This window comes from Candoia aspera, chromosome 3 (genome assembly GCF_035149785.1).
Source record: "Candoia aspera isolate rCanAsp1 chromosome 3, rCanAsp1.hap2, whole genome shotgun sequence".
Taxonomy (NCBI): Eukaryota; Metazoa; Chordata; class Lepidosauria; order Squamata; family Boidae; genus Candoia; species Candoia aspera.
Window position 1 is genome coordinate 150,125,870 of NC_086155.1, and position 26,608 is coordinate 150,152,477.

A 26,608-nucleotide genomic window follows, 5' to 3' on the forward strand; every position below is an offset into this window, starting at 1 on the left:
GGAGGGGTTTTCTGGAAAAAGAAAAGCATCTGGAATCACCCCATCTGTCTTCCAGATGGCTGCTTGCAGCCAGTAGATCGCAAACGGCCTTCACATTCAACTATAAGAGGAGGCTGGGACGTCACCACGTCCAAGCCGCACTGTAGCCTTAAAGGGACACTAAGACCAGCCACCCCATTTCTAAATCTCCCAATTTATATTTCTTTTAAGTACGCTTACCCTAAGAGAAGCTTTCTACAGCAAGGAGAAGCGGGTTCTCTTGATGCTTATTGTTATTTTTGGATCAATTTAAAAAAAAAAATCGTTTTCAGTTTTGGACTTTGTTTTCCATCCAAATATTAAGGAAGATTGAGAGTAAATAATTGTCTCCCTGTTATTATTTTTGTACTAAATTTGAAAATATTAGCATTTTCCTACACATTGAATTGGCTGTTTTGAACTTTCAGTTTTCTCCTTCTACTTTCCCTGGGGGACTGTCTGCATATCCAACTTTTGCTTATGTAAACACATTCGGAATTCTTTTATATCTTCAACTTTCACTGGTTAAGCTCCTAGGGGGATAATCTACTGCGCCATAATCTACTGTTTGAGACATGGAGGATTTTAAACAGACTTTTTCTGACTTCCAACAAGATTTTAAACAGATTCTTTCTGATTCCTACCAAGTTTTTATGCAAGGCATTCAGTACGTTGTGGAAAACATGAGGTTTAAAATGTGTCATCTGGTTGGGGATGTTGTGGATGAAACTGAAGAATTTAACAGCGACAGAAATGTCTCTTCTAAGAGTGAGATCAGGACTTCTGTTGAAATGCTGGATGAAGATTGGATAGACGAGGTGAAAAAATTAAAGGGAGAAATCAAGTTGCAAGCCATAAGTGAAATTGATTTTCTGATGAAACACCATGGAAAAGAAAGGGTTATTATGTATGAGAGGTCTCCTGTTGAGAAGTCAGAGTTTTTGAGGAGGGCAGTTGGGCTGTTTGATTTTTTTGCTCTGTGCACATTGTGGGGATATGTAAATGCTCTGGTTTATTTTGAAGTGGGATAAGGGTTTAAGGGACGCAGTGGCGCTGCGGGTTAAACCGCTGAGCTGCCGATCGGAAGGTCGGCGGTTCAAAACCGCGCGGCGGGGTGAGCTCCCGTTGCTAGTCCCAGCTCCTGCTCACCTAGCAGTTCGAAAACATGCCAATGTGAGTAGATCAATAGGTACCGCTTCGGCGGGAAGGTGACGGCGTTCCGTGTCGTCATGCTGGCCACATGACCCGGAAGTGTCTACGGACAACACCGGCTCTAAGGCTTAGAAACGGAGATGAGCACCGTCCCCTAGAGTCGGACACGACTGGACTTTACGTCGAGGGAAACCTTTACCCTAAGGGTTTAAGAATATTTATCTGGATTGCTTTTAGGGATTGGCTGATTTCATTTATCTTTAACAATTTCGATTAAGATTATCAAGGTATAATAAAAAATAATAAAGTCTGGTTTGGGGTTTAGTATGATTAAGATTATTAAAATCCTATTATCAAGTACAATGGCAGACAATTTATATGTTTTTTTAGTTTGATCTTTATTATAGTAGACAGGAATGTATACAATAGTAGTAGGAAGGAAATAATTAAATAAATGTTATCTTTGGTGGGGGAGTTGATTAGGAGGTTTATATTTTTTTTCTTTTTGTGATGACTGGAACACTCATGCATTCATTCAATTACGACTCATAAACTTCTGCTTATAAATCTATTTTAATAAAGCGCATCATTCAGTACAGAGGAAAAGTTGCGAATGGAATTTCCCGCGCGTTTCTACATTTTGAAATCACAGTAATTTCAATCACCCCCCACTGCCCCCTTAGGTATGTGCCCCCTCCTTCTCATGCCAGCAGATGGCTGTAATGGTTTTTCGCAGATGACCTTGGTGCAAAGAGCAGCTAGCCCAAACAAGATGATTCACACTCCAACCATGCTCCCCCTCCCTTCTGGTTGACCCGCAGGTTGACACGGATTGCTCCAAGATGGATGCGAGTCCGATAAGATGTTTTGGGATCATTTGATCAGGGAGCATGACACTTTTCTTTTAAAATAAGGGGAGGGAGCAACTGTATTTAGTGATTTTTATAATGTGCCAATGGAATGATTTATCAAAATAATATGATTTTGGTTTAATACAGAGTAAGGGGTTGATTATGGAAAACTGTTGTACATCCTTGCTGTTAAAAGTTGGAAGTCACCTCTTTTTGTAATTTTGAAAAAAAATCTCTTGTGTTTCTACAATTTTTTAGTTTTTTTTTCCTTTGTAGTTTTTTTTTGTTTTTCTGTAGCTTTTATCTTTGCTTGAAACTTAATAAAATTCTTATTTAAAAAGGAATATGTATTATTGGTACAATACCAATGAGGTGCAAGTAGGGAATAAGACAAACTTATGAAAATGGCTCAGAATGACTCATTTACCCAGCCTGTGTTTTTGCTGGGAGCTAATCTTAACACAGTAAGCACCCATTTGTTTCCAGTTTCATTTCATGCGGCTCGCTCTTAATGTGTTACCTGAACTACCAATATTATTTTTGCTTTAAGTTACTAATCACTTTCCCTAGTAAAATCCTTTATAGAACTTATTTTAGAATATTATTATATATAATAAATTCAATGCCACTATAGTCTAATTGCATGTATATTTTCTTTCTGCCTATATTTGCTAAATTCAAGCCTCTTTTATCATATTTTTAAAACCAAACTGTAGGGAGAAAAAAGACATTAATAACTGGCAATAGCATACATTTATACACTTAAATATTATCAGGACCTAAACCTATTATTCCTTATTCGGTCTCTGTGATAAATACTTTTCTTTGGATTTGTGCAAGCTTCTTTCTAATTTGAGAAAATCTTCCAGATTTCCTCAAAATATAGAAAATAGAGATAGAAAATATTTTATCTCTAGGTATTAAAAACTGTGGTGCCATTTTTATATAACATATGAAAAAGAATATTTTATTTATATATAGTGAGGAAAGCTAAGAATAAGTGAAGCCAAACATTTTAAATCGTATATAACAAAATTATTTTATTACGCATTCTTTTTTATAATGTACATTATGAGCTTTTCCCAACTTGAGTTCCCTCCAGATATTTCGGACTGTACTTTCTACTTTATGTGAGCAGCACGGGAACTGGAGCCCAACACATCTGAAGGGGGTCCAGTTTAGAGCACTCTAATTGTAGAGTAGTATAGAAATGGGGGAAAGGGGGGGGCGGGGAAAGAAATAGATTAAGAAAAATGAAAGTTCTTTTTTTCTGGAAGTAGTTAGAATGAGGTCACTGAGGGCAAGGCATAAATGTAACAAATAATTGCTCATTTAATTTTAATAATAAAAGAAAAAAAGAGCAGTTGGTTTTATCAGAAAACACCTAACCACTAAAACAATTCAACACATAGGCTGAATTGTTATTTAAAAAATAAGGAATGGATAAAAGTAACAGAAAAGTCTTCTTCCTAATCAGCTGAAAGGTAAAATGATTTCTAAAATGAAAGTAATCCAATTGTTGAAACTTATAACCTAACTCCTTTTCCTTTCAATAAATCTTGTTAAAGAAGGTTCAGTGTGAACTTTGATTTTGTAAAGTTGCTGCCAAGAGCCTAATTATTATGTTATACTGCCTTCAGCTGCATACATACAGCAGTGCCCAAAATTAGATACTAATCAACTCAATGCAAAATTGCTTTTTAGAAATATTCAAGTAGTCTTTCAATAAATAGGTCAATCAATAGGTTGATGCAATCAATTAAAAACTACTGATTAACTAAAAGGATAGCTAGTGTAATGGACCAGACTCAAACTACATGCAAGTATCATAAATAACAGATGGCAAGATGTTCTCTCCTGTGTAAAAGGGAAATGCCTCTAGTAAAGGTCATGTTAGCTGTATACTGTACATGTTCACATTGTCTGAAAGGCAGTATGCCTTATAATTCTTTAAAGGTATTTTTATGTATGCATATTAATGCAGCTTTAATCAACCAAATCATTATTTTATTTACTTAAAACATTTTGTACTAATTCTCATACAAAGAGATCTTATGTGCAATAACTAATTATTTAACAACTGTGGTGCAACACAACATTAAAATCCAATAATGACATTAGAAATTGAGTAAATTAATCCAGTAAGAGTTCTTTAAATGGACTAACTCTAATCACAAGGAATTTTTAAGATCAAGATCTGCAAGATATGACTAAGTAAAGTTTGTTTCGAGCAGGTATGATTCAAAGATGCTTTTCCATATGAAAGTCATGGGGGAGAAAATCTTTCAGACCTGCTGAATGTGATTTGAAACTGAGAGGGCTAGTTAGTCTATCATTCATGCCCCATGGTGTGCATACTTTTTAATTTCCTGAGGGAAGCATTCTATATGTACATTGACAGCTTTTCTTTCTCATTTATTAACATGCTATGAGATATCTACAGCTATATTTATCAAGGATGGTAGTGATGGTTGTAGCTCACCTGTAATGAACTCTCTACAATATAGACTCCAGGCATACTGCTGGCAAACAGCAACATATCAACTAGTATGCATGGTGCAAATGTACTCAGTCACCTGAAAGAGATGTCAAAGCACTCTAGCACACCTCTTGCAGAAAATAATGCATGTGAGAGGTTTCAGAAATTAAACATTTCTACAACTCAAGTTACCCAGCTTGGTAGCAGTATCTTGGCTGATCTTGAAAAAAAACTAAACAGGGCCAAAAGCTTGTTTGCACATGGATGGGAGACCACCAATAAATCTAAGTGTATAGTCAGGGCTAGGAAGTTAGGGCAATGGCACACTACTTCCACATGTAGTCAACATAAGTCAAGCACTACTTAAGAATGTCTTAATTTTTTTAACATCCATTTTAAAGTGTACCATGCAGTATTTGTTTCTAGCCCTCAACACAAAACAAAATCTGACTACCAAAGAGTAATCAAATCATGACCAAAGAGTTGGAATATGATTTCTATATCTTCTTTATTTCTATATCTTCTTTATATAATTCACTTTAAATTTGTTCCTCTATAAATTTACTACTAATAATCTTCTTTCCACCAGGGAGTCTCAGAGTCCAGAATAGATTACTGGACAGCTGTAAAAGAGAGCATGGTGGAAAATGCTACTTGAATTTATCCCCTAAAAAAAAAGAAAGAAATGCCAACAATCTAATGGATAGATCAGTTATATTAGGATGAGGCAGCCATCTTCATGGTCATGTGGATATGAAAAAGGACAACCATAATTATGAAAATGAATACAGCTAGCTGGCTAATGTTTTTTCATGGAACTGTATAACAGAGTGCATAAATAAAGCAGAAGCTCCAGCTGTGTGTGTAAATCTGCCATTTGATTTAGTAGATGAAAAAAGGGAGAGCATAACTAAGACCAAAGGCTTTAAAAAAATCTTTTAGACCATTCATTATGAATTCATACTGGAAAATTACTCTAAAACATGCAGATTTCATATTTCTCTTTTCTCTTGCCAATGAACACATACCTTTACACAAAGCATTCAAGTATTTATTGCTCAAATCAATAACTTACATGGTTATATAACTAATGGTGACATACTAAACTCCAGTGGTCTTGAAATATAGGATTAAGTGACAGTTTAGAGATACATTCAAATTGACAATAAATACTTTAGAGGATTTTTTTTCCTGGGTCTATGTCTGTGTGCATATAAGTGTCTCTGTATCAGGGGCAGGGTGGGGTATAGATATGGACTATCTCTGGACTCAATTGGTTTCCAATTCTACAGCTGCTCTATCTTTGTAGGATTCAGTCCAAGCACTCTATTGCACCCGATCAGGGCCTCTATGATATTGGCCAAGAGTGGAGAAATCTAACTAAGCATCATCAGCATATATTTATGATACCTCACTCTATACAGGCAGATGACTTCTCCCAGCAATTTTATTTAAATGCTAAACAGCAGCAGATTCATCTATGTTAAACAGTAGCAAGAAGAAGACCAAGCCCTGAGGCAATCCATAATGGAGTGTGTGCTCTCTCCCCACTTACCACCATCAAATGGAATTCACAACTCAGAAAGGAGAATCCTTCTAGGTGTTTTCTTCTACCACTTCATTTCAACTACTGTAGAGTGAGGCAGCTCAGGGTTGTCAAGTGCCAACAATGACCAGAGGTTGACCAAGCACTCAAGAGAGATACCTGCTAGGGCTTCAGCAGGTGGGAAACTTCATTACGTGCATTTTGGAAACCAACAAGATCCACTAGGTGTCTGCAGCAGATTGATCAAATATGTCCTTCCTATCTGCAGAGGTTTGTGGTGCTAGTTAATTCCATGGAAACCAGAGAGTGAATTTACCATGGCAAGGGACTGAGAGAAAGGTTCCTTACCCTCAGATAATGTCCTGGATGCTCCAAGATCATGTCCTGGATGCTCTAATGTATGGCTTGTAATCATCTGGAAGCAACCCATAGTTGTTATGATGACCATTTAGTAACATGTCATTTTTCCTGTCCCCAGCTAGGTATATTGTAAAGGTAAAGATAAGGTTCCCATTTAGTTGTGTCCAACACTAGGGGGCGGTGCTCATCTCCATTTCATGGCCAAAGAACCAGAGTTGTCCAAAAACACTTCTGCGGTCATGTGGCCAGCATGACAGTCACGGAACGCTGTTACCTTCCCGCCGAAGCAGTACCTACTGTATTTATCTACTCACATTTGTATGCTTTCAAATTGCTAGGTTGGCAAGAGCTAGGGCAGGTGGGGAGCTCAGTCCATCACATGGCACTTGAGTCTCAAACCACTGAACTTGCAACCTTCCAGTCGGCAAGCCTGGCATCTTAACCACTGAGCCACCACGCTCCAGGTATATTGTAGTCCCCCAGAATATAAAGTCTAGGAAACTCCATCAGTTCTCTAAGGTTGAATAGATGTGTTAGAAATGATCTGTGCTTCAGGGAGGCTGGTACAACAGCAGCACCCCTAATGTATGCCCAGGCCCAATCTCACAAGCAGCACTCACATCCAATTATCTGTGGCACAGTGCCTCTGTCTGAAAGGGGAACACTCCCCTCCTCACCCACCCAGCTGGTGATATATATGTCATGTCTGCCCTCTCATCCAATATCAGATCATGGGTAAGGATAGACTTATTACAGGCAGAGCTGGTATTTGTAGTATCAACTGGAGCCCAACGTACCCTGAAGCCCTGCTTATTGGGTCCAAAGAAGAAATGTTCTAATTATAATGTTTTTATTAAAATGCATAGAAAGTTCAGTGCATGCCTTCCTTTATTATTATAAACATTTATTTAATACATAAATTCACTGGTTGGTTGGATAGAGGTTATTTGGAATAAAGAAGATAACACACCTATTTCTGAAAAATATCTATGTGTTACTCTTTAAGGTTAACTAGATATTTAGGTTTTAAAAAATACTTTCTTGACAAAGTATTTTACTATATATTATAAGGTGTTTCCCCCCAACACAATCTATCTATATGATTAATCCCAGTGTTTGCTAATACAAGCTACTTTGTTAGGAAATATTTTTAGTATATGTCTTGACATGCACATAGGATGTTATTTTTACTCTCTGTGTGTACAGACTTTTTTTTTAATCTTCATAGCATTTTCCCCACAAGTGCAGGGTCTGCTTCTTCGGATCAACTAAATGTTGATCCATTGGTCATGACAGGAATTAACTGACCAGCTTGTCACCCAAGCCTGACATCGTGGGCTAAGAAAGCATGACTGGCCCAAAGTCACCGAGCCGGCTTTCATGTTTAAGGCAGGACTAGAGCTCACAGTTTCCTGGTTTCCAGCTGGAGCCTTAACCATTAGACCCAACTGGCTCGCTCTATGTCTACAGACATATACAAAATTTATGTACTCTTTTGAACGTATTTCAATATATTGTTTTGATGAGATCAGGCCAACAAAATTTTTAATCCTCAAACTCCACGGTACAATTATATGAATGATTTTTTACAATAAATTATCATCTTTGCATATATCAAACCACAATGGCTGAACATTTGCAATCAGAATGGATGAGCAAATTAATATCTTCTAGTATTTACAATAATATGAAATATATGTTTGATGCAATAAAACCTCAATTTAATGGATTAATTGGGAGGAGGGGATCCCCCTTATTCCCAACTGTCCATTAAAAAATAAAAAGTTCATAATCTGCATAATTTGCATCAACTGCATTAATTTTATGACATTCAGGGTGATTTTATGCCATTTGTATAATTATTCAAATAATATAAATAGTTGTAAAATTAAAGGAAAAATAACATCAACTTAACTGTCTCATCTGAACTACTCTGGATGCAATAATAGACTCACTGATGATTTCAGGGGTTATGTGGACAAATACTGTTGTATCTGAAGTCTGCTAAATGGCAGCTCATTAAATTCAGGTGCTACCAGACTACAAACATTGTGTGTGCAAATATGTACATGTATCTACTATTTTTCAGTAAAAGACAGAAGAATTGAGATTCTCATATCTTTTGTTAGAATCAAACTTTTTTGATTCTAGCCAGCTCCATAGCAGATGGTTGTGTATTTCTTACATCTGCATGGGCAGCAGGCTTCATTTGACCTGTGCGTATTTTAAAATCTGTTTGTTTTGGCTTTATTTATTTATTCTCAGAGCACAGGTGGGCAATGTGTGTTCCTCCATATGGAGTGCAACTCCTATCATCTCTCACCATTGGCCATGGTTTTTAGGGTAGATCAGTATTAAAATGAAACTGGCCTACATTACAGGTCTGGTGTAATGCAGACTGGAAAAAAATGGACCAGTGCCAAATCAGGGGAGAAGGAGAGAGAGAAGGAGAGTGATGGTGTCTTGCTTTCTGAAATCGAAAAAAACATTTATTACATGGTTAATAACTTTTGTTAAGACTTATTAGACAAGTACATATTTTTAATGATATAAATTTGCAATAGAAGTTTGTCCAAAACTAACCAGGAAGTATTTGGCCAAATACAGAGCTAAGGTTAATCTCTTAAATAGAAGCTTTCCCCCATCTTGCTCCATAAATTGAAATGCATTTATCCAGTCTGTTAGTTCAGCATCCTGACGAAATGCTTCTTAGAGCCAGTCACAAACTTCAGGGAAGAACAAAGAAGAAATCAGCAGAATGGACTGTACTGTTTCAATCTAGCCTATCACCAGCAAGGGACTGCTAGTGGGAAATTAAAATTGTGACTCCAAATCTGCCACTAGAACTCAGCTTTGTAGGACATTAAAAAGAAATGTCACACTGTTAGAAAAGCCCTGTCAACAGAGCAACTTCACTTTTTAAAATTGTTATGCTTTGTTTTCAAAAGAGTTACATAATCTTACACCTGTCATCTCCATCAGTACACCTTCCTGCCATTTTAGGTAACTTTTAAAAGCATAAAATGAGGGTTTCTGAACTTGTGCCTTTGCTCTTAAGGTCAGGAGGGCACAGAATGCTGCAGAGACAACTGCCTACTACAATTCGTTACATCTTCTCCTGCAAGCTTTGTATTAAATGATTAGCCAGAAAGCTTTGCAGAAGATAGGAGAAGCAGAAGAATCCACAAGGATTCCAGAAAGTAGGAACATAGCAATGCTATACAGGTAGAGATTAAAACATTCAATGACAACTAAAAATCATACTTCCTAGCCTCAGATAGAGCTTTTGAATATCAGTGGTATGATACTTTATAGTACACACAGTCACAAGGTAGCATAAGTTATTTCTTACATAGTATTTACGATAATTATATGATAACTGATTGTACCTTAGTAGAAATATGTATCTAGAGATGAAATAAAACACTAGAAGAAAGTGCTAGAAAATCCTGCTCTCAAACTGGCCAATCCACATAAGTTTTCCTATATACTGAATATATTTAATAGATATACTAGGTATTTCTTGTGATGAGTGAGATCCTCCACTTTACCTTGCCACTAGTTGGTGTTATTTCTAAGAGGGTTGCCCTTTCTTAAAGAAGGGCATGTTTTGCTGCTTCTGAGCATACTATACATGTAATAGTTCCAGTGCCTTACAATGTATTTCACTGATAATAAACTTAACATGTGGGGTTTTTTTTCATGCAATTATGACACACTGGGTCTGGTGTATAAGAGTAGCAAAGTCATCCTCTGCAAATCATTCATACAGGGATCACACAAGGAAAGGTCAGAGTTCAAAATGAGGGGACACTGTCTCCATCAGTATACCTTCCTATTCTTCACTATTATGAGTTGTACGTACTATGCAGGTATAGAGGAAAAGTGCTATTCCATTCAGCCCCTTCTTCCCATGATAACTATGTAACAGCACAGGATGGTATGATTTTATAGAATAGCAGTTAGAGCCTGGACTTGAAGCCAAGCTTGTTTTCCAACTACTATGCAGAGAAAAGCTTGGGGGAACTAAGGCTTTAGATTGCTGAAGACCTAGTAGAATGCTTTTTAACAATTCACCAAACCAATGTCCTCCAGGGAGGAAATGACCTATCACTTCTACCTTTCATCATGAAGTCTTGACAAACAGCATAGCCTTCTACACTGTGTAACTCCCTAGGGCAGGCACTTAGGATACCCATCTATTGTGAATATCTTACTGCCACATCTCACACAAGAGATCTTGCTGATCCACAGGAATGGAAAGAAAAATAAGAAGAGGGGAAAACAAGGGCTTCTCACACAATACAACCTCCCAGTTGACAAAGCAACTCAATACAAATGCGCATGAATACTCAACACAGCAGATTGTTTTAAGAACAATTATTTTTATATTGTTTGTACCTAGGTTAGTTGCAATTTTGCTTTTTCTTGCTTGTTGGAAATCATGACCATTCTCCAGTTTAAAGCTGGAGAATGAACACCTACAACAACATGTTTTATATAGAAAGCCCTCTATAAATATCTATGCATCAGTGAGAATGACCCTGGCTTAGGGAAATCCATACTGTATATAATATCTGAGATATTGGAAGTGATCTAAATACCAGCTGGTATAAACTAGGACTGGAATACAATTTATGAAACAACAATTTCTTAAAAGTCCCTGGGGGTCAACTCCCAAATTAAAAACTAATGAGCATAATTTATGTACTGAGAAAGTAGGGAATCAGAACCAAATACAGTAGAAGCTAAATCATCTTTGTCAGCTTTCCCCAAAGTAATGCCTTCCAAATCTGATCAACACTCAAAATCTCCAGCCAGCATGCTTTTAAGAGATTTTTAAACTATTTTATTTAAAATTTAACAAAGAGAAATGAATAACCGGTAATATGAGAACAGGTGGCTTCTAATATATATTTTTCCTTGGGAAAGAATTATCCAAAATTTGGGGAAAGCGTAGATATCAAAATTTGGTACTTATAAATATCAAGCCAAATTTTGAAGGTGGTGATAACAGGCAGAGATCTCAAACCTGTATTAGAATCAGTCACCTTGTTATTCCCCACTAAAGGATGTTTTCACAGTGTCTCCAATAGTAATTGCTTACTGTTCATGATAACACAATGAATTTGTTAAATAGTCCCTTACCCCCAAGCAGAGGTATGGTAAGCATTTGTCCCTTCTGCTTCCTATACCGAAGTCATTGTACAGATGAAAATGGAGGAGATTTGAGTTAATGACAAGTGTAGATGAAAGTCAGTGATGTGCAAACTGTTCTGTACTTAATAGAAATAGAATCTGAATCACTCTGGTTTTTCAATTAGTCTAAACTATGAAAAAATAAGAAAAACAATTATATGGATCCATAATACAATTCCTGTGTACAGAAACAGCTCCAGTCTTATTTCTGAATAGGTAACCATATTTAAAAATGACATTTTGTACATGTTCAGTAGGAGATACATATAGGAACAATATACATTACAACCACGCAGTATGGTTTCCTCAGTATATTATAAAAGCATACATAAAGAAAGGTTTTATCTATATGGGAGAAACTTATACCCTTCAGCATACCTTTCAGTCTCAATGTCAAAATTGGTTTTTGATTAATTTGATTAGATTTGATTAGTTTAAACATTAATTTATAGACTAGGGTTTTCATCACTGACATTTTTAAAGGATTCTGCCAGAGCAAGAGAATTTGATTTACAGCCTAAAAAAAATGTCATTTCACCTTCTATTTAAAGACTTCAGCTCTATCACTATGAATGACTATCCAAATGCTAACAAAAAGTTTTCTTTTGATTATGTCTACAAGTGCACATTAAAAGTGTACAAATGCACATCAACAGAAAATCAGCTAGTGAGAAGGAAGAGGGAACCAAATGATCTCTCTATATATATGGGTGTTTCTATATGTCGGCATATATCTTTTTGTTTCCTATGTGTATAGAGACAAACATGGACCCAGCACCACATACTGTAATATTGTTATAATAGTTATTAAGTAGACACATGCACATGCATAGACAAAGCTGTAAAACTGTTACTTTATTTTACCTTTCTTTTGGTGTACCTACTCCATGTTTTCCTAGTAAGTGTGTGTTTAAATGCTTCTTCATTACAAATGCCACCCTGAAAAACAAAATTAATTTTGGTTACTATTTCAGTTTAGATAGAATCAATGAATACACACACACATACACACACACACACAGTGTATATATATATGTGTGTGTTTATGTGTGTAATCCAAAAGACAATGTAGTCTAGAACTATAGTAATGATACAGCCTAATAAATGTGTGCAAGAGAGGCAACATAAAGAAAATGTAAAAATATAGAATACACATTTAAATTTGTTTTTTGCTGACTTAACTGGAAACCATAATAAATCATTAAATATAGTGACAGACTGAGACATCACGTATAGGCATCAGTTCTCATATACTTTGTTAATTAAAGATAACTCCACACATTAGTTGCCGTGATGTGTTCTGCAGCAAATATACAGACTGTGGATCGTATCTTTAAATATTTGTGCATATATCTCTGAGACCCCTGGCCCAACGAATATATACAGCTTTCACAACTGTGCCTATATCAGATGTCCATCACCATTAAGCAGAGTGAAGGTAAAGATCATTAAGACTTGTGAACTTTAAGGCAATGACAGAACAAACCATCCATGTGGTTAATGGAAATTTGTTTGCTTGTTTTTTTAAATAATCCTACACTGTAGTTTTCTTTGTAAAGATTAAGATGTTCCAATATGAGCCAGACTTAGCTCTGTGGGGTAAGGAGGCTGAAATATAAATATAAATATACACACACATACAACTGTGTTGGTCATCTACAAAGATAGGAGGGATATAAGTATTTTAAGTAATTTCAATCTTAATATGTTGTCTCCAGACCCCTTGGCTGTAGTTACATATAAAGATAGTCAACCCTAATGGTGCCAGGATAGCAAAAGCCAAGTAATGATGGGTATCAAAAACACGATAACTAACTTTGTATCTAATATTAAGCATCAGAGTTGTGCAGCAATACAAATTTGAAAAGCAAGGTATGATTTGAAGTATGCATCTGTCAGGAAAACTTAAAGCAAGCACATGTTTTCCTGGGATTGCTCATCAGCTGTTGAAGGCAGTAACATAAGGTGAGGAAAAGACACAGCTGCTTTAAAGTACTCAAAACAGATACTATGCCCGTGCCCCACAAACTCCTAATCACGTCTTGCCCTTCAAATCCAGATGTCAATGCAACCTTTTAAAACATAAAGTAGTACATTTGGTTTAATTGTGACGAAGAACACAGTGGTAATGGAACAGACTTCCACTCATCAATTACATTAATTGAACTGTATCATGTGATTACATAAGCAACATGTAATATAAAGCAGAACAGCCTAACTAAAATGACATCCATAGTTACCAAAACAAGGGTGAAAAACACAAAACACAAATGAAAGAAAAAGTAATAATAAATTACTGCTCTTACTTTCAGTGTGAAAAGGGCTTGCAAACATTTTTGTTAATTATGTATTACAGCTGTCCTTCATAAAGTTAATTACTAATAGCTGAAAGGCACTAGAAGTCTATTTGCATATGTACATGAAAGGCATGACATATGCAAAAATATGATTTTAATTAGCATTCCATGATATGACGGGCTACAAATCAAGCTGGCAGTTTGTAAGACTTTTAACATTAAATGTTGAATTCATTTACAGATGCTTTCACTAATGGACAGTACAACGTCTATAAAATACCTTAAGCATGTAGTATATAAAAGCTACGAAAGGCAAGAAATAGTACTTTTCCATTACATATATGGTATTATCCAATCTTCATGTCTGATCTGCTTTAGAAGATTTCACGTTATTAGAAGAAATCTCTATTTTTGGCAGCTTTCAGGGTATAAGAATATCACTCTGTATCTTTAAAATGATAGGGACTTCAATGTTTTTTATATAAAGGAATATATTACAATACCACTGGTGCTTATTTTTTTATACTTGAGTAATACATACGGGCAAACCAATATCTGAAATTCAGAATAATCTATTGCAGTTTCATCACAATGACTATGCAAGTGTCACTAGAATTACTGTATGTAAATAAAATGATGGGGGTGACACAAAATCCTCAGTCATAGTAAGAATGCAAGGCAGTCCAAATTTCTTGCCATTGCTTTAAGATAGGTGGCAGAACCATCTTAATATTATTGTAAGCAATATTCCAACACAAATGAATTCACAACACTCTTACTTTGGGAAACCAATGCTTCCTTCATTCCAATTAATTCATTAAAAGAAAGACAAAAATCAGATCCAAATGCTTAATGAGTACATAATCAACAAGATAACGCATGCCTATGTTTATAAAAATGATTTTATTATTACTATTACTGTTATCAGCCAATAGTCAAAGCATAAGCATGGCATTACATCTGAGGTCTTAACAGGTGAAACATCTTTATTTGAAAATGAAATCTCTCAAAGAGACAAAAAAGGCCTTATTTTTTTAAATCTGTCACATTTGCAAGCGGCAGACTTTGAAGTGGCAGACTTCCCATCTTTTTTGTTTAATACTGATTTATCAACTGCTGGAAGTTGATAACAATTTGTTTCTTTCTATAGTATACATCTATCCATATGCATGCACATACACGTACGCATACACATACATGGATGTATTACATAGTATCTTAGGGAAAATAAGGTAAATATCTCAATATCTCAACATATGTACAAATGCAGATACAACAATTAAACAAGCTGATTTATGATTCTTTGACAATCAGTCCTGCGCTGTGAACTGATAGTGCCCTAAAAAACATCCCTAATAGTGGATATTGCTGTCACAATTGTTTCAAGAAAGTGTTGCACACTATTTAGCTTCTTAAAAAACTAATCAGAAATAACATTGTGAGAAGCCTGAACAGATTTTTTTAAATTAAATTAAAATTTAAATTAAATGGCATTTGAGTCTCAAGAATAACACTCCTGATGCATTCTGGTACAACCTGGAGTCTTTGCTCCAAATTTTTTTAACTGCCCTTAAGATCATCTACTATTTTTTTCTTTTCCCTTCTTTGCTTTTCTTTCCTTGGCATCCTTTTTTGCAATATTTTCCTTTGCTTTTATTAGACTGGGCACTTCCAGATGACCAGCCTACCCCCCATCGCTTCTCAATCCAGTTCAAAACACACCCAACATTTATTTGGACTGCTCTGACTATCTTCAGATCACAGACATGTTTATGTAGAGTTCACAGCCAATCAGCTTCTGCCCTTCCTGGCCAAAAAAAGAAATCTCAAGAAAAAATCCAGACTATATTGAAACAAATTAAAATAAAAGAGACTGAGTTACAGAAAATGCCAATGGACTCAAATATTTTAAAATTAAAATTAAACATTTACATCAACAATTATCTATATTAACTGTGTGAGAAAGAGAGACTAAATTGAACTACGTAAAGCAGAGAAATTTCGAATTTGCAAATAAACCAGGGAGATGGTTAGCTTATAAACTGAGGAAAGAAAGAGAAAATAAAATGATATGAAAGATTCAAGAAGGTGACACTGTTTTAATAGATAGTAAGAGAATTCAGAAATCCTTCCATGACTTTTATTCAAACCTCTATAAAAAACAGGAGGTCTTCCTGGAAAAGATGAATGAATACCTGAAAAAACAAAAGTTACCAAAACTCTCACAGTCACAGAGACAAACTATGAATAGCCGTATAACAACTTTTGAAATAGTTAAAGCCATAAAAAAGATCAGCGTAGGGGAAGCACCAGGACCAGATAGATTATCAAGTTTGTACTATACATGCTTTGAAGACCAACTTCTACAACCTCTCCAAAAGGTGATGAATTCTATATTGCAGGGATCTGCAATGCCAGAATCTTGGAAAGAGGCCAATATTGCATTATTACTAAAGGTAGAACGGGATCTTATTCAACTAAGACTTACAGACCAACTTCATTGCTAAACAATGATTATAAAATATTTACTTCATTATTGGCTGATGGATTAAAGAAGATTTTACAGGACTTTATTCATGATTATCAATGTGGGTTTTGACCCAAAAGGCAACTAAGAGACAATGTGAGAATAGTATTGGATATTACTGAATATTTACAACAACATAATGAAAAACAAGTGGGCTGATCTTTCTAGACGCAGAGAAAGCTTTTGACAATTTAAACTGGTCCTTTATGTTTAAAGTTTTGGAAGATATGGACTTTGGGGAAAATTTTATCCAAAGAATTAAGTCAATATATACCCCTCAACAGGCACACATTATTGTTAATGGTGATTTAACCAAACCATGTGAGGTACAGAAAGGGACAAGAGAAGGATGTCTTTTGTCCCTTCTACTTTTTTTTTTTTTAGCCCTGGAAGTGTTAAATAGAAATACTAGACAAGATGAAAAGATAAAGGAATTGAAAGTTTTTTTTAAAAGTTTACAAACTGAGGGCTTTTGCTGATGATTTAGTTTTGACCTTACAAGAGCCTTTGAATGATATTGAATATATATACAGTATATGTATATGTACATGTATATGTGTGTGTGTGTTTATATGATTTTTTTTATCCTGCCTTTATTATTTTTATAAATAACTCAAGGCAATGAACATACCTAATGCTCCTTCCTCCACCTGTTTTCCCCACAACAACAACCCTGTGAGGTGAATTAGGCTAAGAGAGAGTGACTGGCCCAAAGTCACCCAGCTGGCTTTCATGCCTACCGCAGGACTAGAACTCACAGTCTCCTGGTTTCTAGGCCAGCACCTTAACCACTACACCAAACTGGCTCTCAGCTCTCCAAATTTGATGGAGAAATTTAAAGATTTTGGGACCTTCTTTTTTATCTGTTCAATTGTGTCCAATTCTCGGAGACTGCCTGGACAAGTCCCTGCAGTTTTCTTGGCAAGATTTTCCAAAGTGGTTTGCCATTGCGTCCTTCCTAGGACTGAGAGACAGCAACTGGCCCAAGGTCACCCAGCTGGTTGTGTTCCTAAGGCAGGACTAGGTCTCCCAGTTTCTAACCTGGTGCCTTAACCACTACATCAAACTAGCACTCTTTAGCTGGTTTTAAAATAAACAAACAAAAAACAAAGATGTTGGTTAAAAACATGACTATACAAGATTGAGAGATATTGATGAACAAGACTGCTTTTAAAATTGAGAAAAAGGTTAAATATTTGGGAGTTATATTGTCAAACATGAATTTGATGTTGTTTCAGAATAATTGTGTTAAGGTATGGAATGATGTTAAAAAAGATTTATTGAGGTGGGATAAATTTGAATTACCATTGTTCGGAAGGATCTTGGTGATTAAGATGAATGTTCTACTGAGGATACTATTTTTATTTCAGACAATACCAATATTGACAACAGATGTACCATTTAAGCAATGGCAAAAAGATATTTCTAAGTTTATATGGAAAGGTTAGAAAACCAAAATTAAGTACAAATTGTTACAAGATGCTAAGGAACAAGGAGGGGTTAGGACTTCTTGATTTGAAATTGTATTTTGATGCCTGTTGTTTGTTATGGATGAAAGAGTGGGTGACTTTAAGGAATAAAAAAAATATTAGAGTTAGAAGGTCATGAATTAAGATATGGGAGGTGCAGCTAATTATGAGAAAAGCTAAGGTTAATATGGATTTTAAAAATCATTTTATTAGGTGTGCCATACTGCGAGTTTGGAGTAAATATAAAGCAAGATTGTTTCCCAAAGTTCCTTTATGGTTATCACCCCAAGAAGCTTTTTTCAGAAGAGAGATGAGTGTGAAACCAACATGGTTGACCTATGCTAAGTTATTCACCTTTGTTGAAGGAGAATCTAAGTTAAAAGCAAGAGAAGAATTGGAAATGGCGAGTTATATTTGTCATTGGTTTACTTATGCACAATTGACAGAACAATTTAATTTGGATAAGATTTATAATTTTGTGAATGAAAAAACCCAGTTTGAAGTGCTTCTATGTACTAATGACAAGCATGTTATTGCTAAGATGTATAAACTATTATTGCAAATGAACTTGGAGGATGAATATGTTAAAGACTGGAAGATTAAATGGGCAAAGAATTTTGGATATAATATGCTTTATCAATAGGAGAATATATGGAACAAAAGTTTGAAATTTACATTGAATTAGAATTTGAAAGAAAATTTTGATAAGATGATGTATTGTTGGTATTTAACCTCTGATACGTTGTCGAAGATGTATAAGGGAGTATCACATGTATGTTGGAAATATTCTCAAGGTGAAGGCACTTTTTACCATTTATGGTGGACTTGTAAGAAAGCTAAGAAATACTGGGAACAGATATGTATTTAAATTCAAAAGATTCTTAAGATAAATGTACAACTGAAACCAGAAGTTTTCCTTTTAGGTTTGATGGACAAACAACCCGAGACAAAATTTGGGACTTTGTTTCTATATATAACAGCAGTGAGAGTTTTGTATGTACCAAGGTAGAAGGATTCACAAATTCCTACAGTGGAAGAATGGATGATAAAAATTAATGGAACTGGCAGAGATGGCAAAACTGACTATTTTGATCAAAGAAAATAATTTGTCTAGCTTTGTTTCCACTTGGAAACCACTTTTGGACTTTTTGCTTGTAACTGAAAAAAATGAAGTTTTGATTTTGGGGTTTGGTTATTTGGTTGGTATAGATTATTGGAATAATGTTTATTACAGTTAAAATTAGAGTAAGAGGTTAATGTATCTTGTATTTGTGCTGGAGAAGGTTGGAAGTCACTCTTTTTGCTGTACTTCTATTTATTTCTGTACTTTTTAGTTTGTCTCTTTTTTCTTTAGTCTCTCTTTAGTCTTTTTCTATCTTTTTGTATTTTATCTTTATGTTGAAAATTTAATAAAGTTTCTTTAAAAGAAAAAAAAAGAAATTCTGTACTTCATCTCTTTTTCTTAATTAATTTCCTGTGAGAGAAGCTGCTTTTCCTAACCATGCTCTTGCAACAGCATCCCAGAAGCTGGGAGCAGAGTTAGACATGAATCTGCTTCCATGACAATACAAGCTGCTCTCTGTTTTACCTTAAGCAGAGTGGCATTCAGTGGCTTGGAATGGCATTTCCCATACAGGGATATAGCACCACTTCCACAAGGATGCATCGCTACTGCTGTTTCCAGCAGCAGTATATTCCCCATTAAGACAACACGTAATCAGCTCATCTTACCGGAAAACCTCACTGTCTTACCTAAAATCAATGAGTATTAATTGGATGCCATAAATGATCCAGGATTATTCTTATTTATTGTGATCCTACCCCTGCCTAACTCTTGCCCAGAATTTTCTAGGCAAACCCCACTGCTTCTTTTTTCTCACCAATTTCTTCACTTTAATTTTCCCCAAAATTCTTTTATCCTTTTGTGTTAAGATTGCTTTTTTAAATTAAAAAATTAAAACCAAGCTGTGTTACCTAGCCACATAACAAATAATCCATTTTGTGTCCTGTTTGCAAAATCCTTTTATGAATCAGAGAGACATATGGCCTTTTCATGCCCTATCAAAGACTTCTTGGACCAAAAGAAACAAATCAGGGAAATCTACATATCTTTACTTGGTTAATTCTCTTGTTACAAAGAGAGAGAGAGAAAGAGAGAGAAAGAAGGGGGGTGGGAGGGAGAAACCACAGAAATTTGTAATAGTTACATCTTTGTTTTAAGGAGTAAAATTATCAATGGTGTATCTCTATTAAGCATGTATAACATTTGTATAAAACCCATTGCTTCCCTCAAGATCACATGAGGGGTTTAGCTATTATTTTTGTTATTTATTATTTTTAAATGGTATGCGTATTAGCCAGAAAGAGAAGAGGAGCTGAGGTAAACTAATCCAGAAAATAAAATTTGCAGCCTGAGTCTGAATCTTGGGTTCATAAATTCAAGGTCCCCTAAAATTTTAAGTAAAAACTATTTAATGAACATATGGAGGATTGCATTGAATCTTACTATTTAAACTGGCTGAATACATAATACAGCCTAATATAGTACATGTCTACCTTTCCATGACAAGTATAAATGAGTACAAATCTGTGAAGTCAGCAAGTCTGAAGAATGATTGCTTGAGTTTTAGCATGTATTTGAGGAGAAAAAAACCCAATCACATTTGAATGAGTTTTCAGCAGTTTCTAATTTTGGACATTAGGAACAAATGGTGAATTTAATCTTGCATCCATTCAAATCCAATGGGGATTTCATAAAGTTTGGAACCACAAGTACTGTATGAGATCCTGTTTTCCATTCCTTCACTAAAATAAAAAGCCTCAGACCGAGGAAATCTGCAACATGGGCAGATACAGTATCACACAGGGCCATTCATGGGCTCACTACAGCTTTTACTCAAACAGCTGCTGAGGGCAAGCCATAACAATTCAGTCTACAAAATATGTATCTTGATAAATTTGAAAGATCAGTTTTAAGTAGTTCTTAATCTTGGGCACACAAGGTATGCTCTGTTAACTACTGAACTTTTATGTAATCAATTCCTTGCAAATTCACCATATCATCAAAAAGGCTGATGATCAAAAGTGTTCATCTTAGTACTAGCTACTCCTTGGATAATCAAAGTGATCAACCTGTATTTTTACTAGCAACAGAACTTCTGAATAACATTTGATCGTACCACTGCTGCTTAATTGGGGGATTGATACACTGGCTGATAAAACCATTTTCCCTTATGCTCAAAGCCAAATTCTACTCATAATACTTTCATAATCAGAGAAAGTGTGTGGTTTTTCTCCCTCTATTAATTCAGTTTTTAAAAGGTAAAACTGCAATTTTATTCTGCAAAATAAATCAGCAAAGAGGATTTTATTATCCAATTCCATATGCATATGCCAAAAGGCATGAAGCAGAGTTCATCAGACATACATGACAATGTACGTTAGTCTATAAAACTACCAGAAATCCAAAAAGTGATGGTTAATCTGGGATTATCAAATATTAATAAAACCTGTTTCAGAGATTCAGTGTTAAGATATTTAAAAAAGCACATAGAACTGAAAATAAATTCTACTCTGTAGAAATAAGATCTATTGAAAGTAAGGGCATTTACTGTCAACTAGGTATGTCTAGAACTTACATTTTCTTTTTGAAAAAGCACTACATCATAGAATCATTTAGTAGTTCAATTCAGTTCCTATTGCCAAAAAAAAAAGGATTGCACAAACAAGCTGGCATGGTACAGATGTGAAAATGATATGGCAGATAGCAACACCCTGAAATGCTACAATATTAAAAGGGAACTTTTATGTACCTTTTCATGCTCTATGTAGACTATGGTGGACTATCTGTCAGTGTCCCAGACTCCATTTGAGTAGAATGATGGACAATAGGTTTGTTGATGTGCTGTTCAATGACCTGCATCAATCTTCAGAATAATTTACCGTCTATATCAGACAGATGATTATGGATGAGTTGCTCACTATCTATCAATCAGCTCTTTTCTTCCTGCATATTCCTATATCTATCATTCAAAAAAGGGAGAACTGTCTCTCAAGATGCTTCCATTGCTGTGTCTGTGACATCAAGACGTGCTGTTCAGGTTGTAAGAGAATTATTATTTGCATGATCAAATGAAACGGATAGCCCTGGCTGTCTTCCTCCCTGCCATCCCCTTTTCAGAGAAGAGATATCTCACTGTCTGAGTCTCTCGGTAGCCAATTCTAGCAATAGAAGTCATTTAATATAAATTATTTAATTAATAGAGCAATTACACCACATAAGAAATTAAGCTCTGGGTGAACTCTCATATTTGGTAAGTCTGACCAGGAGGTTTGCAGGCAGATTTATTTTATTATTTATTTTCTATCCTGACTTTATTATTTTTATAAATACCTCAAGGCGGCTAACATACCTAATACTCCTTCCTCCTCCTATCTTCCCCACAACAACAACCTTGTGAGGTGAGCTGGGCTGAGAGAGCGTGACTGGCTCAAGGTCACCCAGCCACTTTCATGCCTAAGGCGGATCTAGAACTCACAGACTCCTGGTTTCTAGCCTGTTGCCTTAATCACTAGATAGATAGTTTATTTGGTCAGTGACCAGCAACTCTTAATCACTATACCAAACTGGCTCCACCAGACCAAACAGATCCTTCTCTGTTACAGGGTTGAGGATGTGGATATATCCAATTCATCCTTCCAGTCTTCCACATCATTCCAAAACAAGTTTCAGCATGTTTTTAGAATGGCTGGGTTTTCTGATTTTATATCTTGCATTTATTATGCTAGATCTTTTTAATACTGAAACTTGTGCTGTAATATCATCTCAGATTTTTTTCAGTGTTAGTTTTTTGAATGATTGTTTAGATTGCACTATTAACTGTGAACAACAGATTTAAGACAACATATTTTTCTCTCTAATAAGCAATATTTCTGCATTGGGAAAATGAAAGGCAAAGGAACATTAAACACACACACATTCACACACACACACACAAATTGATAGGCTGCTGGACTCCCATTTCAAGTGAAACAAAACAAAATGAACCCATAGAATCATGAATGGCCCCATAAACAAGATATAACCAAAGAAAAGGCATCCAACAAGGTTCAACCTTTACTCTGGCCCAGAGCCTGGGAGAAAAGCCAGATCTTTAATAGTTTCCTGAACATTAACAGGGTGGGGGCCATCCAGACCTCTGGAGGGATATCATTTCAGAGGTCAGGCGCTGTGACAGAGAAGGCACACTTCCCTGGTCCTACACATTGACTTAATTGATGGGCCCTGGAGCACACCCGCTCTGCCCAATCACACCAGACAGGCAGAAACAGCTGGGGACAGGTAGTCCCTCAAATAACCAGGTGTTATGCCATGAAGGCTTCTATAGGTAATAACCAGCATCTTGAGATGCAAATGGAAGCCAGCTGATAACCAGTGCAGTTCATGGACCAGTGGGTCACATGGGTATTACAATGCATGCTCAACACTGGGTCAGCTGTAGCTTCTCAGTGGTCTTCAAGGGCAGTCCCATGAAGAGTGCCTTACTGTAATCTATTAATGAGGTAGCTAGGACATGATTCTGAAGGGCCTTCTAGCCCAGAAAAAGCTGGAACCAGTACAATAGGTATACCAGTGTAAAGCCCTCTTGGCCACAGATGCCACCTGCTATGCAAGCAAGAACTGTGAGTCCAAGATGACTCTCTAAGCTGCACGTAAGTCTTGAACGGAGAAGTACAGCCCTATCCAAGGCCAAAGGTGGAAGATTCCCAGAACCAGAGAACAGCATATTTCAAACATAAAGCATCTGACTTGATACTCATGCATATGATCTAGCAGTATGTGTCATGTTCACTGCTCCAATGTTCCTGGCACATCATAACGTTTCGCATGTCATTTGCCTGATACGTGTTTGATCTCCGGAGGGAGGAGGATTCCTTTTCGGGGAGTTGTTATCTCTTGGCTGCTGGGTTGGAATGTGTTTGGGTTATCTCCTGTGTTCAAGGTTGCTTTCCCAGGATATGTGGAAAACGGTGAACAGCACCTGGGAGGGGGGTGGTTGCTATGGCTGGGCAGGGGGAGGGATTACGTTTGGAGCCGAGGGTTTTTAGTTTGTATTTGGCGCGCTTTTCGTTATTCTCAGCTTTCTCTGTATTTGCATACTATTCTTCCAATAAATCAGATATCATTAAGTATCTGCTTGTGAGTCTATCAGGATAGGCAATCATTACAGTATGGGGCAAAATATAAACAACAGGAAATCATTGATTTTTGAACATTTGTAGCTTTTCCAACCCCAAGGAATCATTTATACAAGTATTAAATTGATGGAGCAGCGTGGATGGGATTCACAAATACAATACCTTCAAAATTTCACCATCATGTTATTATGGACTGCACTGTATTCTAGTTACCCCAGAAACATTCCCTACTCCCCTTTACAAGCGAGTAAAATATTTCTGACTTATGGGCTATCAGGCTCCCCTCCCTCTGCTTGCCTGCCATTAAGCACTGCTACACGTTTCAGCCCGCTACATGCATCAGTAAATAGAGAGCAAACCCATGTCAGTTTTGCAGACATTTCTTCATGAGCCAAGCTGTTAGAGCCAAGGACGAACTGCTGATAAGACCGACACCTGGACTCTAAATCACTCTAATGAATTAACAAACTGGGAGAGGGAAGTCAGGAGTGAGAAAGAGCTTGTTTACAAGACAGGGAGGAGGGATGACATCACAGGGAATCATTTAGTTTCAATGCTTTGGTGCCAAAACCTTATTCAGAGCTTTGCAACTTTCCTGTGTTAATCGGATTTTAATAAAGAATTCTTTAAGCTTTCTAATAGACTGTCTAGAGAATTTCTAAGATTAAATTCTTGGTACTGGGATCGTCACATGGGCCTAATCCAGTTTGCCATTTGTTCTTGTCAAATTTATCCCCCTTTCTCAGAATTTTTCACGCACACACACACACACCAAGAGTTCAGTGTCACTGAGTGCTTGAACTTATGTCAGCAGTTGGTATCAATAAGCTTTGTTTATAAAAGAATGTTATAGCCCATTATTTTTGTTAAAGCTAAATACTTTCATGTATTCCTCAGTTGTGAATTACCCAGTTTTTCAGCCTAGCTAACTCATGGAATCACTGTGAAAATAATATTAGGAAATAATTTTGGATACTAATTTTACCTTCCTTGAGGAAAAGCAAAATTAATAAAATTTGCTTTAATAAAAAGCAAAATAACAAATAATAATAATCTTCACCCACTTATACATATAACATATGGAGACTTTTTACTTTGCTAAAATTATGGCTTGTTAGAACAAGTCATAATTTGATAAAACCAGTTACAACTCGATGAAACAGAGAACTATGATCTGTTTAAAAGACAAATCTCAGCTCCTCCTCTTACTGAAGTAAAGTGGGAGAAAGCAAGCTTGCATTTCTGCAGGTTTACTCCTGTAACAATTGTAGCTGTTATGTTTAAACTGACAACAGATTATACAGTTGAAGAATTTCATTAGGTTAGAATACATTCAAAGAAGTGTATTTGCAAAAAGATCTTGTAAATAAATAATGGGTCAGATTATATAGCATTTTCCTGTTAAGCTATTTTCCTACAATCACTTTAACATACAGAAATACATTACTTTATATTGCTTTTTTACTGTTCCTTGTTATGAATTTATATTTTAAAAAAAGTTTTTTTCCCAAAACATATCCCCCCAAAGACAATATTCACTTCACTTCCTTTTTTATATAAAAAATCAGAGAAGTTAACAAGTAATATATTATACTAGTATGCAATATAACTAATTATATAGTTCTGTCTCTTTTTATTGCCTGCCAAACATCTGTGCATGGTCACTATTAATCAGTTTCATCATCTAAATCCCAGATTTTTCATAATTTGTGATATACAACTTTAGGCTTAAGATTTAGAAAATACCTAACTTTAAGAATAGATTAACCCCAATGTCCAAGATCTAGAGCACTGTTCACAGCATCTACAGCATGGTTCTTTGTTGGCAACTTCCAATAAGAATTTTTTTCAGCACTAGGCAGTTCACCAAGTAGAGGTACTACAAATTTCCTAACCTCTGTGTTCTTCCCCATCCTAAATATCCTCCAGAAGTGTGGACTTCAACTCCCAGAACTCCCCAGCCAGCATGGCCATTTCTGAGAATCCGAAACATTTAAATCCACATACTGTATCTGTAAAGTGCTGGGGTTGTAGAAAACCGATCTAGATTAATATAAATAACTAAATTTCTTCAAAGATTCTATATATGTATAATGAAATTAAATCAGTCAATCTCTTCTTAAATCATAATACTCCACTTTTGCTTTTCTTCTGTATTCTGCACTTCATAGCTATATTTCTAAGCACTCAGCCTGCCCTTATTAACTGGATACCTACTAGATGTGTTGGACTACAAGGCCATTCTCTCCTAGTCAAGAGACTCCTAGCTGAACTGACTGGAAAGAATGGAAATCATAGTCCAACACATCAATCAGAGCATCAGTTTGAGAAACGTCAGGAGAAATCAGTTAAATTTACAAAAAAGAAAAAAAAAGAAAATTCAAAAAAATTTCTTTAAAATAATGGCTTGTGGGGAGGGGGTTAATATAAAACCAAGAATAAAAATTAATATACAGAAAATGTTTTCTCAACATCTTGTCATCAGTGCCAAAGGACATATCTTCAAGTTTGT

At 35.8% G+C, this 26,608-nt stretch overlaps 1 protein-coding gene across 1 annotated transcript in view; it reads right to left on the reverse strand.

Moving 5' to 3' along the window:
- The window catches only part of ZNF407 (zinc finger protein 407), a 391,671-nt gene that overhangs the window by 206,909 nt on the left and 158,154 nt on the right, over positions 1 to 26,608 (reverse strand). The window contains exon 4 of the mRNA XM_063299035.1: positions 12,470 to 12,544. Within this exon, the coding sequence (XP_063155105.1) occupies positions 12,470 to 12,544 (75 nt within the window). The remainder of the gene's footprint in view (positions 1 to 12,469; positions 12,545 to 26,608) is intronic.